This window comes from Adiantum capillus-veneris, chromosome 29 (genome assembly GCF_014529385.1).
Source record: "Adiantum capillus-veneris isolate H3 chromosome 29, ASM1452938v2, whole genome shotgun sequence".
In the NCBI taxonomy this organism is placed as follows: domain Eukaryota; kingdom Viridiplantae; phylum Streptophyta; class Polypodiopsida; order Polypodiales; family Pteridaceae; genus Adiantum; species Adiantum capillus-veneris.
In genome coordinates this window covers 74,043,310-74,063,290 of record NC_140959.1, presented here as the reverse complement: position 1 = coordinate 74,063,290, position 19,981 = coordinate 74,043,310, and the positions used below count along the sequence as shown (strand labels likewise).

Here is a 19,981-nt window from a genome sequence, read left to right as displayed (position 1 = left end):
GGAAGGCTCTCCCTTCCATAAGAAAAAAGGAACCTTGAGCACAGTCGAAGCACTCATCTTGAGCAAAGTTCAACATTCATTCCGTTGCAGTTTACATTGGTATCAGAGCTTTGGTAGTGTTCTGTATCACTCATAGAAAGAACCACAAGAACCACTGTTGCTAATTGGACTATTTCTTATTTTTAATTGAACCACTGTGGGTAGAATAGCGCAAAAAAAAAAAAAAAAAAAAAAAACGGCGGCGATCTCTATGCGAGTAGCTATTCGTGCCGTGGCCAGGGAGCTATAAAAGCACCACATACCCTCACTCAAAGGGGGTACCAACGTCAGCAAGAGAAGACTCTGCCGCCGCAAGAGATGGCGAGACTACGAAGCACGGAAGTCGCTTTTTCCCGCGCAAGAGTGACAGGTATCTATTGTGGATTCGCCATACGAATTGTTGTCGCGTGTTTGTGTGGTTTGTTTTGCAGGAATCTCCCGTCTTACGGGAAGGCCCTTCACGGGAAGTACGGCTTCACGCCTAAGTCCCTTACGGGAAAGTACGGCTTCGCGCCTAAGTCCCTTACGGGAAGGAACGGCCTTGTGCCCAAGCCCTTTACGGGGAAGCACGACCTTCGGGTCTAAGATTACAGAACGGAGGGGTTTCCTCGGGTTCTCGTGCTTGTTAAGAATTCTCCCTGAATAAAAGAATACTCTTAACGGGGGGGGGGACCAGCCCATCTTTTGGTCCCCAATACTGTGTCGATCTTCTCCCTTCTCTCATGTTTTCAAAGAATTATAATTTTCAGATTTTCCAAGTGCTCGTGTACGGTCCCGTTTTGTGACAGTGGTATCAGAGCTCGGACTCCTCTGTTTCTCTGCAAAGAAGGACGATTCCGGGAAGAACCATGTCGAGCCAAGGGAGAAGCATTGAAGAGGAGCTTCAACAAGTGCAAGCTCAGCTTGCGGAGTTGCAACAAATTTTACTGTTGCCAGATGTCCAAAAGCTTTTGGGCGGAATGAAGAAAACGAATGGAACTGATGCAGCCAAGCATCCAGACAACACTGTTGGCGTGAGACCACAGGAGGCAAGAGAAGAAGAACGTGCCGAGGTGCACAAAGGATCTTCGGATCGGAATGAACGGCCTACTTCAAGGAAAGGCCAGGAAAAAGCGCTCTCTTTGCTAGACGAGAGCAAGGACATCTCTATCTCATCTCCATCTTACTCTCCTGATTATACTTCCTGATGAACTCCCTCCGGTACGCCCGGAAGATCGCCGCATAGATCTCATACCGGGTAGCTCGCCTCCCAACAACCCCCTTAACGGGTGAGTCTTGCTCAGCAAGAGGAAATTCTGAAGCAAGTCAACGAGCTTCTAGAAAAAGGGTTAGTACGGCCCAGTGCTTCACCCTACTGCTCTCCAGTTCTACTGGTGCAGAAGAAAGATGGCACGTTTCGAATGTGCATAGACTATCGGTCTTTAAACAAGATCACAATCAAGAATCGCCTTCCGATCCCTCGGATTGATGATATACTTGATAAGTTGCAGGGTGCAAGTGTCTTTAGTCGCATAGACTTAAAGAGTGGGTATCATCAGATACGGATCGCCCTTGAGGATGTCCATAAGACTGCTTTCCGCACAACCTTTGGACTATATGAATTTTTGGTAATGCCTTTCGGCTTGACCAATGCTCCTGCGACATTCAATCGCATGATGGACCGCATTTTCAGCCCGTATCGAGCTTTTATGGGAGTATTCTTTGACGAGATACTCATCTTCTCTAAGTCAAAAGAGGAACATCGGAAGCACTTAGACTTAGTGTTTCAAGAATTGCGAAAGCATGAGTTGCATGTGAATGCAAAGAAGAGGGAGTTCTTTCTCTCAGAGATACACTATCTCGGCCATATAGTCTCTCACAATCAAGTGAGTATGGATCCTGCCAAGATCAGCTGGTAGAAGATTGGCCTATTCCCACTACGGTACATGATGTACGTAGTTTCCTGGGATTATGTTCATATTATCGAAGGTTTGTCCCAGGATTTGCTCATGTAGTAGGACCACTTCATGACTTGAAAAAGAAGAAGATTCCTTTCAGATGGGGATCGAGACAACAAGGAGCTTTTGATCGGCTCAAGTACTTGCTAAGCCATGGGCCTATTTTGATAGTGCCTGACTTAAGAAAACCATTTGAGGTTCACTGCGATGCTTTAGGCGATTGCATCGGAGCAGTGTTAAACCAAGAAGGCCATGCAGTGGCCTACGAAAGCAGACGGCTTAAGGATGCAGAGTTGCATGCATCAATCTACGAAAAGGAACTCACGGCTGTGATTCACGCCTTATCCAAATGGAAGCACTATGTGCTAGGAGCGGATTTTGTGATCAAGACTGATCACCAGAGTTTGCGGTATTTTCTTACGCAAAGGAAACTATCTGAGAAGCAGATGAGATGGGCAAACTTTTTGTCTATGTTTCACTTCCAGATCCTTCACACGGCTGGGAGTAAGAATGTGGTCGCAGACGCATTGTCTAGGCGGCCAAGGGTGAACGCTATCACTTCGGTGTATCACCAAGAATTAGAAGCACTACCGGATTTGTATCCGAATGATCCAGACTTCTCCACCATTTGGGAAAAGCTACATCGTGGAGAGAATGAGTTTCCCTATTCCATTCGGGACGGTTATCTCTACCACCATTAGGCCATATGTGTGGCGGTACCATTAAGAAAGAAGATCATGGATGAAGCACATGCTTCGCCTTATGCGGGTCATCGGGGTATTCTCTCTCTGACCTTAGCAATGGAAAGATATTTCTTTTGGCCTAGCCTTAAAGCAGACATTGATAAGTATGTTAGGGAATGTTTGGTTTGCCAAAAAGTGAAGTATGATCGGCATAAGACGCCTGGGCTGCTACAACCTTTGCCTGTGCCTAATGAACCTTGGGAAAGTATTGCCATGGACTTCATCATCGACCTCCCTAGAACTCAGATTGGAAATGACGCGATCTGGACCATTGTGGACAGGTTTAGCAAGCAAGCACACTTTATACCAGTCAAGAAAACGATCAAAGCAGATCATATGGCTAGGGTCTTTCTAGCACAGATCTTTAAGCATCATGGAATGCCTAAGTCTATTGTGAGCGATCGAGATCCTCGCATGACAGGAAATTTTTGGCGTGCCTTGATGGATAATCTTGGTACAAAGCTGAATTTTTCATCTGCCTACCATCCTCAAACGGACGGGCAAAGTGAGATAGCCAATTCCACAGTATTGGATATGTTAAAAGCTTATGTGTCAGACCGGCAATCTGACTGGGAGAAATATTTGCCTCTTGTCGAGTATGCGTATAACAATACCATACACTCATTGATGGGGAAAGCACCTTTTGAGATACTTTATGGTAAGCCTTTGCTTCCACCTATCCTTTTAACTAAGGATAAGATTTTCGCAGCATACGAATTTGTCCGGGCTTTGGACACAGCCTACGCGCAAGTGAGGAGAGCTATTCTACGCTCTCAAGAAAAGCATAAGAAAGCTGCAGACAAGCACAAGAGGAATCTCGACTTAACGGTCGGGCAGTTAGTCTTACTCAAGTTTGAGAAGGCAAGACTTAAGAAACAAGTGTCTCATAAGGGGAAGGTGGTAAAACTTTCTACCCGTTATTATGGGCCGTTTAAGATCACTGAGCAAGTGAATGATGTTACATTTCGATTACAGCTACCGCCTAATTGGAGGATCCACAATGCTTTCCATGTCAGTTTACTCAGGCCGTATGTGGGACCGCCTCCGAGTCAGCCAAGTGCTGAGGAACCTCCTGAGGTTGAGGAAACAGAAGAAATACTCCAACCGGAGCAGATTGTAAGTCAATAGGAGCGGCCCCTTAAGTCCGGAAAGATAACACGGAAGTATTTGGTTAAGTTCAAGAATTATTTGAACTTAGATGCTCAGTGGATGACTCAGGAGGAATTAGCAGCTTATCCCGAGATATTGGAGGTATATGTCCAAGTACTACAGTTGAGGTCAACTGTTTAGAAGCCAGAGGGATGTTGCTAATTGGACTATTTCTTATTTTTAATGATTAATTTCTTTTTATGAAATTAGGATATTTTAATGTGTACACTAAGAGTTGTTAAAAGATTATAGCTACAGGAAATGCCATCAAGAACGGACAACTCTGATGTGTCATTTGATGGGTGACGGTAAACATCGCGAAGGAGTTTCCGTAAGTTCGGTGGAAAGGGCCGGGTTACGGGTGCCCCTGATGCGTCACAAGATGGGTGCATCAAAAAGTGGGCATTCCGTAGGCTACGGAGGAAATCCGAACTGAGTAAGAAAATACGCGTAAGAACGCAAGCACAAGAATAAAGATGGCTTCAATGAAGCTTTTTACGAAAAGCAGGAACAATCGCGGGAAGGCAGATGCTTTCCCACGAGGAATCTATGTTTGCATTGCATTCGTGCATGTGGTTGCATCCAGGGACGCCTGGGAAGTGTTGTGAAATGCATTGGTTTTAACTTATAAGGTTTTATTGAGTTTTTGGGCAGGTTCAGACCAATTTTAAAATATGCCGGCCGCCCACTTAATAAGTGGGCAGCCACTTAGAAGATAAAGCAACAAAACCAGCCAGCGAATTCTCTCTCCCTATTTCGGGTAGAACAGCGTACAAAAAAAAAAAAAAAAAAAAAAACGGCCGCGATCTTTACGCGAGCAGCTATTCGTGCCGTGGCGAGGGAGCTATAAAAGCACCACATACCGTCACTCAAAGGGGGTACCAACGTCAGCAAGAGAAGACTCTGCCGCCGCAAGAGATCGCTAGACTACGAAGCACGGAAGTCGCTTTTTCCTGCGCAAGAGCGACAGGTATCTATTGTGGATTCACCATACGAATTGTTGTAGCGTGTTTGTGTGGTTTGTTTTGTAGGAATCTCCCGTCTTACGGGAAGGCCCTTCACGGGAAGTACGGCTTCACACCTAAGTCTCTTACGGGAAAGTACGGCTTCGCGCCTAAGTCCCTTACGGGAAGGAACGGCCTTGTGCCCAAGCCCTTTACGGGGAAGCACGACCTTCGGGTCTAAGATTACAGAACGGAGGGGTTTCCTCGGGTTCTCGTGCTTGTTAAGAATTCTCCCTGAATAAAAGAATACTCTTAACGGGGGGGGGGGGACCAGCCCATCTTTTGGTTCCCAATACTGTGTCGATCTTCTCCCTTCTCTCATGTTTTCAAAGAATTATAATTTTCAGATTTTCCAAGTGCTCGTGTACGGTCCTGTTTTGTGACAACCACATAATTTTTTTGCTTGTTGAGGTCGCACGAACCCAAGTTCACTTGGCAAGTCGACTCCTATTCGTGTTTTTGAAGAGTGACAGGAGACCCAAGAAAAAAGGGCTTGTCCAGCCTCCCCTTGTGCCTCTTTTCACTCATTGAGAGCGGACCGTGCACTTAGCGGCCCGCTAATTGACGTGAGGTGGGAAAAAGCAACCTTGGTGTGAGTGCAAGGCCGCCAAGGGGTGCCTTCGCGGAAAAGAGTAGAACTCGGGTGAAGAGAAGATCCTTCTCAAACACAGATTGCAAGTGAAAGAACCTCAAGAACTTCAAGAACCCAAGACCCCCAAGAACCCAAGAACCTAAGACCCACAAGAACCCAAGTTCCTCGTGAACTTTTCCTCACCATGGAGGTTTTCCTGACCCTCACCCGACGCCATCTACGCCAGGAATTGTACCAAATCCTATGGAGGCTTTGGTCAAGTCGATGATGGACATGATGAGACACTAACAAGAAGCGAATCGCGTTGCGTTGGCACAACAAGAAGCGACTCGCATTACTTTGGAACGCGAGCGCGATGCACGAAAAGAAAGAAAAGCACAAAGAAAGGAGGAAGCCGAAGCAAGAGGAGCGGCCTTGGAGGCCGATCGTGAGGTTCAGAGGGACCTCCGCACGCAAGAATTGAGAGAGCCCGCCCAGAGGTTAGTCCTCTTGAGGTCTCTGGCTTCGCTCCCGGTACGGATTCTCTCATTACGAAGGAGTGCTTTGATGTGTTGTTTACAGTTCAACAAGCTGCTTTCCGAAGAAAATTTTTAGTCTGTCCTCTTTCAGGATGTGATATGATTTTGGGCATTCGATGGTTTTGTGAGCCTAATCCTCTTATTGATTGGGTGGACAATACGTTCACTATCAATACCAAAAGTGACTCTCCCATTGTCATTCGTGGAGAGCAAGTTGTTCATTCTCCATCTCTCATTTCTAATGTGCAAGCTAAGATTGAACGGATTTAGGAGGAGGAGACTCTCTTGGACTCGTCTTCTCCACAACATGATACACAGGATTTGCATGATAATGACAAGCATGATCAAGATGTGATTTCTCACGAGCATGATGATTTGTATGACCACGATGTGATTGTTTACAAGAATGATGGGTTAGTTGATACTGTTTCTAGTGAAGCTAACCTCATTACAGATTCGATCAATCACGAATAACTGATCTTGGCTCTCGAGCCTAGGTCCAAAGAACCCCTCAGGAAGAACCGATCTTGGCTCTCGAGCCTAGGTCGAAAGAACCCTTACAGGAAGTAATCTGTGTTCAAATGATTCGTCAGCACGCATTGTTCGAGTGTTTCATTCGTGATCGTTTCCTGTATTTTAGTCAGCGTCTTTATGTGATTTCTTTTCCTAGGCATGACATATTGTACGTTGAGCACGTTTCACTCATGGATGAGCACGGATGTATGCGGATCGTTCATGAAAAGCTGAAAAGTATGCATTCAAGGAAGTCACATTCCATGTCTCTTCCTTGGCACGACACAGTTATAGAAAGAGCACATGAAAGTATGAGCACCAAGCATGGGCATTTCCGTTGTGAATTGCCACAGTTGATTGCTTTAGATCATAAGAGAAAGATTCGATCTCATTGTTTGCGTGTGTGTGGTGAACGGTTTGGCACTCCGTCTCTTTGTTCATCTACATTGCATGCACAGTCTTTGAGGAAGACAAGATTTTTCCTAGTCACTTTACATGGAATAGGTATGTTTATGTTTTTGTGTTGGAAGTGGTTTCAGGAATTTTTCAGCCATGGAGATTCTTGAAGAAGAAAGAAGCATGACTCTAGACGAAGTTGAAGCATCGAAGGAGCCACAGAAGACTTTGTGTCGCTTTCGGCGCGGCCCAAAGAAGCAAGCGTTGCAGACTTTTATGAAGTTCAAGTATCGCACGACCCACATATTAGAGTGGGCCGGCGAAGAGTCCCTTCTAAGATTTCGGATGCTATTGGCGATCTCCCTTGACGCCATTCAGTTCGGTATCAGTATCTCACTTGGAAAAGGAGGGGATGTCACGTGACACATCCAACCCTATGTGTCCGTGGACAAGCTACATCATGACCAGGGTTCAGTCAGTCAAGTCAGTCTAGAATAGGAAGTGATCTGGCACTTTTTCGCAGACCGTGCATGACCAGTCACTTAGATTAGATGCATATCCTCCGGTTGCACACAGCATGATCATAAGCATTTTCATCAGAATCCATGACAATCCATCAAAGGAATTTTCTAGTGCATTAAACCCATTTTTCGTATTTTTGACATTTTTCACTTATTTATTAAGTGACTTTTGTTGGGAACTAGGTAGGGCAATTTTGCTAAGATAATATATAAGCAACCTAAGGCTAGCACTATTTGGGGAAGCAGGAAGGAGAGCACAGGCACCCCGTGCAGCAGGCCCTCTGGAGCATCTTCTCAACAAGAACCAAGACCAAAGAACCTCAGCGTTTGGAGCATTGCAGATCAGCGTTTTTCAGCTTTAAGGCTTGGCGTTTTTCAGCATGCAGGACCAGCGTTAATGAACCTTCGGATAGCGATTTCAGCCCCTGCATTGCAGCGATTTCCAGCGTGCATTACAGCGTTTTTGCAGCCAGCATATCAGCGAATCAAGGTAGCATTTCAATGATTCCGAGACTCAGCAACACAGCGTTTTTGGACAGTAAATTCAGCAGGAGAAGAGGCAGCAGGAGCACCTTGCTCAAGAGGCAACTTCTCAGCAAGACCAACACCCGCGACAACTCTAGCGTTTTCTCTCAACAGAAGGCCTAGCGTTTTCAGTTCTAGATCAGCCTTGGCGTTTTTGCATTGCAGAGCAGCTCCGGTGGCCAGAAGACAATAGATCCCCTAGCATTAGCAGTTGCATCAGCAGGTCCATAGCAGATTTGACTAGACAACAGAATTCAGCCCTAGCGTTTTTGGTTTGTAGAACAACCTCAGCATTTTTGCAGATCTTCGCGACGGAATCAGCCCTAGGACTAGTGTTTTCAGTTTTCAGCCTTTAGACACCACCAGAACAACCCCCGAACCTCGCAGATCCTCGTCGCACGGTCAGATTCCACGAAGTTTGCAGTTTCAGCCTGGAAAACGCAGATTTCAGCATCTGTGTTTTCAGCGCGTCGTCGTCACATTGTTGTCGTCGACATCGTCATCGACATAGAGTCAGAATTCAGCAGAGAAAGATTTGCAGATTTCAGCCATTAGCATTCTCAGATTTCAGCCCGTCTCGTCGTTGTCCTCATCGTCGTCGAGATCGTTGGCAAGTCCAAGCATTGTAGAGATTTGTGCAATCATAATTAGAACGCTCCCCATAGAGAGTGGGGCCTTCGGAGGAGGGTTTTGACAACATTCTGGTGTCTTATTCTTCTCTCTCTTATCTCTCAGTCTCAACACCTTTATTCATAGTGTTCATTCACTTTGTTTGTGTCCATTGCACTCTCTCATGAAGAACGGAAGGCTCTCCCTTTCATAAGAAAAAAGGAACCTTAAGCACAATCGGAGCACTCATGTTGAGCAAAGTTCAACATTCATTCCGCTGCACCTTACATCCTTGTGGAAACTAGATGGCAAATGATTGGCCAAGAAGGGTGACTGCTCGCATCGTAGAATCCCGATCAAACATTCCAACAATCTTGAACCACATATCGTTGGCAGTCTTCAAAGTGTGAATGGCTGGAGAAAGGTCCTTTGTAAGAGATTCCACAATGGCCGACATTGCCTTTGCATTAGCCGCATCCCAATCGACACACGATTTGAGATATTCGTCATCTTGAAGGCGGGTGTACCTGTTGTTGGGATCCCTCGTGGGACGGCGCTATGAGCCGTCGACAATATCCCATAATCCTTTTTGTGAGAACTAGAGTCGCATGATCAAATTCCAATGAGCGTATTTCAATTTGTTGCTGCCGCTCGAGCAAGGGAGGCCCAAGTTGAAGTTGCAAGATCTGGTATACCTCTCGCACTCCAAGGGTGGCTGCACAAACCAAGCCGTAAAATAAACTCCAAGCCGCTTTTCCCAAAACTTCTTTCTTGCCTTCACCAAACTTTACCTCTTTCAAGCCGTTAAGCCACAGAGTGAGTCTCCTCCGATGCCCTCTCTTGAGCGCCGATATCCCTCTTTTCAAGCCTCCTAGACAACTCCACTTTCTCTCTCTTTGCGGCCCTAAGGCGCCTAGTACATCGTTGCATACAGCCTTTTAGAACGCTATGCACAGAAAAAATAGAACGGAGAAGTGGGGGGGGGGGGGGGGTGTGTGGGGTGGGTGCGGTGTTTAGCAAGGGGCAGTCGACTCGAAGGGCTTGCCCGAATGGCGTTCTGAAACGCTGTAGATAGGGCCTCGTCAGCAAGAGAGCCTGCGGGCAGAGAAGCGCTACCATTCCGGTATCGTCTCCAAAGGGGCCTCTCGACTAGCGTTTTAAAACGCTACTGCAAGGGCAATAAGGACGGGTGGCGGCGGTAGCAGCTCTCCACAGGCAACTTGAACTCTCCAACATTGTTCTCCGCCAACGACCAAAGTGCAGCGTTTTAAAACAACGGAATGGGGAGCTGCCCAAGGCGGGGAGGGTTGTTTACGGAGCGTTTTAAAACGCTGGAAGCAGAAGGGGGAGGGGAGTGCTGCCGGCGACAAGAGGGTTCTTCTCTTCTTTGCGGTGCAGCTCCACCTCACCAAGGTTCTTCACCAACACGGTTCTCATACCATGTCAATGTTGACGATGCGGAAGCATAGAGACCAAGGGGAGAGAGAGAGAGAGAGAGAGAGAGAGAGAGAGAGAGAGAGAGAGAGAGAGAGAGAGAGAGAGAGAGAGAGAGAGAGAGAGAGAGAGAGAGAGAGAGAAATGAAATGTTAGGTCACTATTAACGTCTTCAAAAGGCCAAAGTGACCTATGAGACCAAAAGGTTACAATGTGGTGTATCTGATACAGAGTCAGAGTAACAAAATGACAAAACAAATATACTATGGAATCCTGGATTGCTAGGTGTGAACGGGGCAGAGCAGCTAGCTGGGGTAGCTAAATCACAAGAGATCCAGCATCGGTCGCTGGCGGATCTCATCAATCTCCTCCATGGTCAGTAGTCTGACCGGGCGTCGTGCATGTCGGGCCAAAGTGATCCGAATCCTCTGATGTAGCCTTCGTCGATGCTGTGTTGTCCTCCGCAGTCGTTGGCGTCTGGATCTCCCCAGCTCGGTCGCCCGGTCGATCAGTGTGCCTCTGGTGTGAGGCGACGAGCTCTGCTGTGGTACTAGCTCCTCCGGGTGTCCAGTGTCTGCTCTAAAGAAGTCTGTGATGTGTCTCTGAGAGTGGCTAGCCTCTTCTCTCATCAGGCTCTCTTTGTGTCGGCGCAGCTCGAGTAGAAACAAATCCAAGCATCTCTGATCCTCGTACTGCATGACTCTTGAGAGTGATCCAAAGCCCTCTCTAAACAAGCAGTGGAAGTGGCCTCGTATCTCGTAGTAGACGGGCAGTGGCATGTGTAGTGCAACTCTGTCTCTGGCTCCATGCCACACAAGGGGCATGTCCTGGCCTCTGCTGGTACTCCACTGTATCTCCCAGTCTTGATCCACAGCTGGTGTGAAGATGTGCGTATCTGGCCAATAGCACATCGTATCCCATGAGACAAGTGAGTGTCCATGTATCTGGGCCTCGTCACAAAACCGTCCTCTGTAAGCTGGAGAAGATGCTCTCTGTAGAAAGCCATCTTCGTGCCCAACTCCTGTGCTGGTTGTATCCATGTCCTCCTGATGTCGAGAGAGAGAGAGAGAGAGAGAGAGAGAGAGAGAGAGAGAGAGAGAGAGAGAGAGAGAGAGAGAGAGAGAGAGAGAGAGAGAGAGAGAGAGAGAGAGAGAGAGAGAGAGAGAGAGAGAGAGACAGTCTCTCTTGAACCAATCAACCTTGGTAGTGAATAATTGAAACGTGTAATACAATGGAGACAAGGGGTTGCATATATAGCAGCCTCAGTATATTGCAGTACCAAGACTTTGACAAATAAGTAAAATAAATACCTAAAAGACAAAATAAATGATGGGATCACTTTGGGCAGTTCACTTGAGATGCCAAAACTCTAACAAGAAGTACAAAGATCCAAACTCGACGGTCGAAGTGACTTTGGAATCGCGCTCGCTGCTGCTGTCCCGCTCCCCTCCTGCATTGCCAACCCCCCCCCCCCCCCCCCCCCTCGTGCGTCCTCGCGCTCCATTCTTTTCGCTCCAACCCCGCCCCTGTGCAGCTCCCTCGCCCGTACCCCTTTGCGCTGCCCCTCCCGCTGGCTGCCATCCCACCTGCCCGCTTCTGCTGACACCTGTCCCCCCTATTGCTGCCCCTTCCCCTGCCCGCCCGCCCGCCTGCCCGCTTCTGCTGACGCCTGTCCCCCCTAGTGCTGCCCTCACGGCGCTGCCCGCTGCCCTCACCCGTTGCCCACGCCTCGCTTCGCTGCCTATCCTGCCCTCCCCCACATCTCTTCACTCACTGAAACCCCCCCCCCCCCCGCCCCGCCCGACCTGAGGCTCATTTTGCTTTTCCTTTTCTCACGCCAAGGTTCTTCTGTCGATTGGCTCTGGCAGTGCTAGTTCTTTGATAGTGCTTGCCGGGGTCCCTTTGCAGAAATTTTGTTTTGTCCGCTTTCTCTCCGCCACAACAGTAGACACAGATGGAGGCTCAAGCTCCGCCACAGAAGGACTCCACTGAAGCCCCTTCGTCCGACCCCGCTGAGACCACCATTCGACTTGCTCTATCATCGACAGAGCAAGCGAGCCTAGCTGCAGAGGTAGAGTGCCTGCAGGTGACTTCTATCATCTGCAAGATCCTCAGTACCAGACCCAATAGAGGAGAGCTGCGTGATCTTCTCCAGGCCCGCCTTCTCGCAGAGGTGGGCAAGATCTTGGACGTTCAGATCCTCGGACGAGGCTACTACCAGATCGAGTTCGAGACCCTCGAGATGGCGTCCAAGATCATCGCCATGAGTCCATTAACCATCCGAGTAGCTCGAGCCCACTTTCGACAGTGGAGACATGGTTTTGACCCAGCTTCAGATATTCTGGTAGAGGAGACAGACATCTCCGTCTCCGTCTGCTTTCCTGGTTTACGGAGGGAGTACCTACCACTTTTGTCCAGGATAGGCTCAGCGATTGGGACTGTCTTGGAGACACCTCGCACGGCAGCCTCAGTAGCTGCCAAGGTGGCCGGCATTCCCTCAGTTCGCGTTCTAGTTAGGGACACTCTCACTCTCTCGAAGGTCATTCTTCTGCCTCGGGTGAGTGGGGGTTGGTTTAGACAGAGCGTGGAGTATTTGGGCCTCCCGAACCAGTGCTTCATTTGTTGACAGATGGGCCATCTTGCGAAGGCCTGTCCACGGAGGAGGCCTCGACCTACACCACAGACTCAGTCCCAACCTACAAGGGCAGGCCAACAGCCACAGGCAGAGACACAGAGCACACATGCAGCGCCACCCTCTGAGCCTGGGGCTCCAGCGGAGGAGGAATGACAGCAGGTTTGTGGTCGACGACGGCAAGGGCCACAACGACAGCCTGGCACTCAGAGTGGTCCTTAGGCGTCTGCCAACAGCAGTGGGTTCCCACAGGGAACCGTTTCGGTCCTCTTGAGCAAGATGAGGTCCTTGCTCTAGCCCCCACCTCAACTTCATCCTCGACAGCCCCTCTTCTCCCAGAGTTCCCCTCCTCCTCATCATCCCCCCCCCCCTCCCCCTCTCCTGCTCCCGTCGCCTCTTCCCCTCGTCCCTCTACCTCTGCCGCTCCCTCCCACCCCTCTTCTCCCCCTCTTCCCTCTGCCCCTACCCCCCCCCCCCCTCCTGTTGCAGTTCCATAGTCGACCCAGGTGGCAGGGCCATCTCCGACTGCTAGGAGATCTCTGAGCAGCACCTTTGCCACGAGTCACTTGGCGAGAGAGGGACAACCTTTCTTGCGACCCTCTCTACAGGTACAGACGTCTCCCTTTGCAGTTGTCCCTCGTGGTCTGACGAGCTTCGACATTCGGCATCGATGGGACTTCTTTGACTACGACTTTACACACTTTCTCGGCGACCCCTCATCAGACCATGAGGCAGCCTGCTTCAGGGTTCATGTTCTGTTTCTTGCAGCTAGGGGGATAGAGGCCTTGGACTTGGCAGTTGGCTTCTCTTTTCCCTTTTCAAGCAGGGACCAGACTCAGTGGAATCTCGACTCAGTGTTGGAGTGGTTGCATACACAGGTCCTAGAGTTCTCTCACCACATGGAAGACCTAGGAGTCGCAGACATGCTTCAGACTTTGTGGCCATTGCCCAAGTTTGCGGTGACCCCTCCAGATACAGTAGGATGTAGACACATTGTGGTTCACTTCTTTGTATACGCAGTGCTTGCCATGCTATGTACACATTCAAGAGGACTCCTGGACAGAGGACGTTGCTTACGTGCGGCTCGCTCTACTTGGGCTTGGGCCAGACACTCTTTGCAGTCACGCCTATCTAGAGGACGCTCGGATGCGGATTACTCCCCATCCAAGCAAGCCTCGAAGATAGCACGTTTAGCTGCTGCGGCAGCATCTATTCTCTCTCGCTCCCCATGAGGATCGTCTCATGGAATGTGCAGGGACTTGGTGGGTCCTCAGTTTCAGCCTCAGCGGGGCCGACCGCGTCAGGTGCTTCAGCGTTGCCTTGTGGGAGGAGAGATTGATCTCCTTACGCTACAGGAGCATCATCTGTGTGAGAGTCGCATTAGACGTTGTGGTCAGCTCTTGCATGGACGGTATGATACTTTTTGGTCAACTGCTTTTGGACCTGGAGGCATCCAGAGTGGGGTATGTATGACTATTGCGGATTCTTTGCAGCAGGCCATTGTGGGCAGAGGGATTATTGTGCCAGGCAGGGCTCAGTGGATCACTATGCAGGTTCAGGGTTGCCTTGTGGGCTTCCTGAACATATATGCGCCAAATGTGGCGAGTGCACGAGCAGAGTTTTGGTCACAGATTGTTGAGTCTCTATCGCAGGCAGAACAGTGGTGCATAGTGGGTGACTTTAACATGTTGGAGGACCCTTCTGACAGGATTGGTGGTAGCCACATGCTTTTGTGCATGGAGTTGAGCTTGCAGCTTGGGAGAGGTTTTGTATGACTCTGAGGGTCTCGAATGTGTGGCAGCACTCTAGTTTTGTGAGCCCCCCCCCAGACAGCGTGGCCTTCTCTAGTTCGGACCGCACAGTGGGAGGAGTGAATCTATCACAGATAGATCGCTTCTACACTAGTGACCATTTGAGTGACTTGGGTGGGACAGTTGGCATTTTGGCAGGGACTTCCTTCTCGGACCATGCATCAGTGATCCTCACAGTGGCAGACAGACAGAGGAGGGGGAGCATGATGCTACGCATCCCTGAGAGGGTCTTGCTGGACTCTGCACTCAGAGAGCGAGTAGAGGTTCTCTGGACAGAGAGCTTAGACATGTAGGATTCTCCTGCTGACAGAGTGGCCTCAGGACTAGCTCAGATTAGTCGTTTCTATCTCCAAGAGTCTTTGGCTCGCCTGGCTGCAACGAGAGAGGAGCAGCGACGTCTCAGACGGGGCGTTGCTTCCTTGCAGAGGATGCAGGAACAACATCCTGGCAGTACTTGGTTGGAGGAGCAGCTAGAGCAGGCTCGCCTGGAGCTTGTTAGCACAGAGGAGCGGCGCCATAAGTTTGCTTTCCATCTACAGGCATCTTAGTGGACACAGGTGGGTGACAGAGTGACTGGTGCTTTCTTCGAGGCAGTGGGACCTCAACATACGCATGCCAAGGTCAGTCAGTTGAGGAGGCCCAACGGGTCAGTTGTTTCTGAGCCAGAGGACATGGGTGCAGCTGCTACTGACTTTTACCGTGAGTTACTGTCTGCAGAGCCTCAATCAGAGCGTAGCATGCATGCAGGGAGCAGGTGTGGGCACAGATGCCTTGCCTTGTGATTGAGGAGATGCGTCAGAGGCTTGAGCTACCACTTCAGCTTGAGGAGCTGCACATGGCTCTTAGTGCAATCCCCCGTGGTAGTTGTCCAGGTGAGGATGGCTTGACTCCCAGTTTTTTCATGGAGGACTGGGACTTGCTTGGGCCCAGATCTCTGTAGTGCTTTTCAGTACATCTTGCACACAGGAGAGGTGCCTGATAGTATGAGTGAGGGTCTGATGTACCTCATTCCCAAGGAGGGTGGCTCCTTGGATGAGATTCGATAGTGGCGCCCCATCAAGATCCTCAACTCAGCCTACAAAATTCTTGCCAAGGCTCTGAGTTTGAGGATCTAGCCACTTCTAGAGAGCCTTCTACATGGGACTCAGACAGGTTTTGTCAAGGAGCGCAGTATCCTTGACAACATCTTTACTTTTTGGGAGGCTTCTGCCCTTGCGCGGCTCTGTGGTGAAGATCTGGTGATCCTTCTTCTCGATTTTGAGGAGGCCTACGACAGAGTTGACTGGGACTTTCTAGAGGGAACTTTACGCCGGATGGGCTTCTCAGATGCTTGGATCAGAGGGGTGTCAGCTTTGTACATACGGGCACATAGGCAAGTACTTTTGTCAGGAGGTGGAGGTGATCGTTTCATGCTCACACGTTCGGTCAGACAAGGCTGCCCTCTTGCCCCCTTCTCTTTCTGTTCTATGCTGAGGCGATGAGCAGGTTTTTGGTGTCGCAACAGGTTGGTTTACGGGGCTTAGCACTCCCTATTCGGGGAGATGAGCTATTGGACGTTGAGTTTGCTGATGACTCAGCCTTGTACTTGGATGGCCAGGAGGCCAACCTTCACAGGTGTGAGCAGGCTCTTGAGACCTTCTGTTGTGCATCTGGCGCACTGATCAATTGGAGAAAGACAATGGCTTTCTCGGTTGGTAGTGCTCCTGTGCCCGACTGGATGCCAGGCGAGGGTTTCAGGTGGATTCCCCCAGGGACTGCTGTTCGATACTTGGGCTGTCAGGTTGGTTTGGACTTGTCTCCCGAGCAGCAGATTGCTCCCCTTCTCCTGTCTATCAGGAGAAAGTTGTTACATTGGAGCTCGCACGACTTTCTTTGGCTGGCAGAGTTGTAGTGGCCAACCAGGTGCTGTTGGCTACTATGTGGTACATCACTTCTTGCTGGATCTTCTCGAGTTCTTGTATCAGCTAGGTTGAGCGGTTGATCAGGAATTTCCTTTGGTCAGGGCGAGACACTCTAACAGCCCAGGCCAAAGTGGCTTGGCAGGTCATCATTCTTCCTTGTTCCTAGGGAGGGCTTGGGATCATAGACCCAGCACAGCAGAGCAGAGCCTTTCTTGGGAAGTTCATCGTCCGAGGTCTTCTTCCAGGTGAGGAGCCCTGGAAGGAGTTCTTGTTACAGCGGCTTCGTGCTAGGGTGCCTCAGGCAGGAGGCCCTCGGCAGCCTTCGACTAGATGGATCTTTACAGAGATGCGTAGAGCTGGTTTGAGCAGGAGACTGGAGGATCGCTTCGCTGTGGGGTTGCTACGATCTTGGGAGCACTTGCGGCGAGGCCTGGAGCAGCGTCAGCCTACTTGCACGGAGGAGCGCCTGCGAAAGCCCCTTGTCTGGAACCCCATGGTCAGCACTCAGAGAGGTCACTTGGGGGGTTCCATGGCAGTGGGTCCAACACGCTCTTTAGGTGACTGGTTATAGTTTGCAGGCTTGTCAGAGGAGCTACAGGGCTTTCAGCTACTACAGGGCATGAGAGGGGTGCAGAGCATGTGCCAGGACATCTCAGAGGTAGTACCAGGTGAGTGGCTCACGCCTCTCAAGTTAGCAGCGCCCAGATGGATGGGAGCCTTCACACGACGGGAGGTTCTCATCTCTGTTCGGGCTTGCGCAGAGACTGTTCCCTCCCCGTTTTTTGAGCTACAGGGTGAGGGACGCTTACAGCGAGTTGCAGTAGAGGCCCCACAGGTGGCAGAGTGCTGTTTTCAGAGGATCCGAGTGGTGGGCATCTGCAGGAGGACTTGTGTCATCGATATTGACCCAGCTGCTCTTGTGACTGGACACTGGAGACTGTAGGCTTGGGAGTGCTGTCCACGGGCATGAGTATAGTGGGATCCTGGAGAGTGGCTCTGGAGGGACCCCTTCTCTTTTGCAGACCACCCAGGTGTCCCTTTCTTTAAGTACACTGTTCGACTGGGACGTCATATATTGGCAGCACAGAGAGAGGCTCGCCCCGCTGCAACACCTCATTGGCAGGAGGAGGGTCTCACAGCTGAGTTCTTGGCAGCTTTTTGGGAGAGGTTGTGGGACTCCAGACTGCCGAGGCGAGTCACTGTGTTTCAGTGGCTGGTCGCACACAGAGCTACAGCAGTTGGGAGCTGGCTGGTGCATAGTGGCCTCTTGTCCGCATGCACAACTTGTGACCATCTTGTGGAGAGTCAGCGTCACTGTCTTTGGGACTGTCCCTTGGCACAGCAGGTGTGGCTACGTGTTCTTCGGCTGATGCCCGCTCTCTCCACCGCTCAGCAGTACAATTGGGGGGCAGTTGCTTGGTCCACTCTCACGGGCCCGGCACTTCACTTTGAGCTGTCTATCATCCACCATCAGGATGATAGTGATGGAGGGGGGGCGACCTACACTCCAGCCTGCCACAAAGCTTACTCCACGGGAGTGGTGCAGTGAGAGAGAGGTGTGTTGGGAGCTCATCAGTGGCGTGACACTCTGGTTCATCTGGTGGGCATGTTGCTTCCGCATCTTCGAGGCTCGCCCTGTACCACCAGCAGACACTGTTCGGGGTCTTTGGCTTGAGCTGGTTCATACTCTCGGAGGACAGTTCGATAGACTCCAGGGCAGTTCCGACTGCATGCGGGAGTGCAGAGAGGCTTTTCTTCGACTTTGGCGTCTTGGGCCACTTTTCACCGTGGTCCAGAGTGTGCTCCGATGGCACTACCGTCCACCTGTGTGGCTCTTCCCTCCTCCCATCCCCTGATCTAGCCTCATCGTACATATGTTGTTTTTTCATTGGGAGAGTCTCCCCATCATGATTGTTGTAGTCCTCTCTTGTAGAGGAGGTTGTAGCCCTATGGGCAGTTTCCTTAACTAACAGAAGGATCTTTTTCTCGGAAAAAAAAAGATCCAAACTTCACAATATGTGACCTCAATTTTGTTGCTTGTCCAAACAGGAAGAATACGATTATCACCTTTATCATGCATAGCTTGGACAACAGCTATGACATATATACCTAGACCTTATCAAAGGACTGGGAATAGATTTTGACTATTCTTGGATCTTAGATTGAAGCCGAACTTGCCACCGGAGATACTAGCAACCTTTCATTTTCAAGCAAGATTCTGGAATATTTCAGAAATTTACCTTATTAGCTTGAAAGTTACAGCTGTCATCTACTGAATCAGTTGTTTAGAAAGTGGTTATATTTGTTAAAGGAGGAATTGTGCTGCTGGTTTGGAGAATGATGCTAAAAATGGCTTTGGCAACATTGATCAAGAAACAGTGCTTCGATGGTTTAATTTATCATGTAAAACTCGAATATCCTCAAATATTTTATCAACAGGTGCAGTCGAAACACCAAGGGAGTTTCTTGAATTTTTTTGGGGTGGTCATGATCCTCAAAACTGTGACCACATGCCTACTGAAAAAACTCACTTACCGCTAGCCAGCCAAGCATTTTTAGCATACACTATGTAGTCTTACTTGTTTTTCTTAAGGTGAATCTGGGCTTATCCTGGATTCATCTAGCTATGTGACTTTTGTTGATAACCTAATCTACATCTGATGTGCTTACATCAAGTTACTAACTACAGTAAGTTATTCTGTCTTGATACAGGTCTGCCCGATTTGCACTTTCCGAGTCTTTGGTATACGAAGTGAAGTATACTCAGATCATTCTTTTGTCAGGTTTCTTCTTGAGTGGATCGAGATTTGCCTCTTGAAGAAGACTTGTGGCACAAAAGAGGATCAGGAAGGCTCTGCTCCGTCAGGTGAACAAGTTTCTGATGGGAAAATATATCAAGATGGTCATCTAGCTGCTAGTACAGGCAACCTTTGTGTTGCGTGTCTTGGAATATTTCAATGTTTGGAGGTTGCCACAGAATATACACCTTCAATGATGCCTCTGAAAAATAAAGAGAGCAGCTTTTCATTAAGCAAGGCCAACATCATAGAGGCTGTCAGAACAGTGGGATATCGGTTTGATAGTTTCTCTCTTGAAATTACAGTACCAGGGGTGGTTTTTGTTAGAGAGCGGGCTGTTTGGTAAGCTGTTTTACGCCTCTGCATTTTCTTTTCCACTTTTCACCAGAGCATGCGGTCATGCCTGATTTGCTTTTCTATCTCGTGGTTATTGTGGCCTATTCTTGGTGTTATCCTGTTGAATCAGGCAATATCTTCAGGACAAACATGGGTCACAGAGTGTATTACAAGGGAAGCATCTTACTGAACATTTGGTTCCTTTGAAAGAGGCTTTGAAGTGGGCATTGGTCAAACCCATGCAAGAGGCATTGGTACTTCTCATAGGGCCCTCATGTTATTTGATGCACTGCATGCTCACTGTCAAGGCATTGTCTCTCTTTGTTTTTTTTTGCTAAAAGAAAACTTGTTATGAATGCACATCTTTGTATTTTACACTTTGTGGTCGTGTTACAGCAAGCAGTTTATGATTCTGGATCAAACTTTAAGATTGTTTTACTTTATAAGCATCCGGAAACAGTGGGTCAGTTGGGGTTTCCGGGGTGCTCATTGAAGAGAAAACGAAAAGGTAAAAGCTCAGAAT

At 49.2% G+C, this 19,981-nt stretch overlaps 1 protein-coding gene across 6 annotated transcripts in view; it reads left to right on the top strand.

The window, feature by feature from the left end:
- LOC147419409 (Pseudouridine synthase family protein) overlaps positions 1 to 19,981 on the top strand; it is a 142,200-nt gene that overhangs the window by 32,280 nt on the left and 89,939 nt on the right. For all 6 annotated transcript variants that reach the window (XM_086505977.1, XM_086505975.1, XM_086505976.1 and 3 more), the window contains exons 2-4: positions 19,037 to 19,464; positions 19,589 to 19,712; positions 19,855 to 19,966. In XM_086505977.1, the coding sequence (XP_086362103.1) occupies positions 19,037 to 19,464; positions 19,589 to 19,712; positions 19,855 to 19,966 (664 nt within the window). The remainder of the gene's footprint in view (positions 1 to 19,036; positions 19,465 to 19,588; positions 19,713 to 19,854; positions 19,967 to 19,981) is intronic.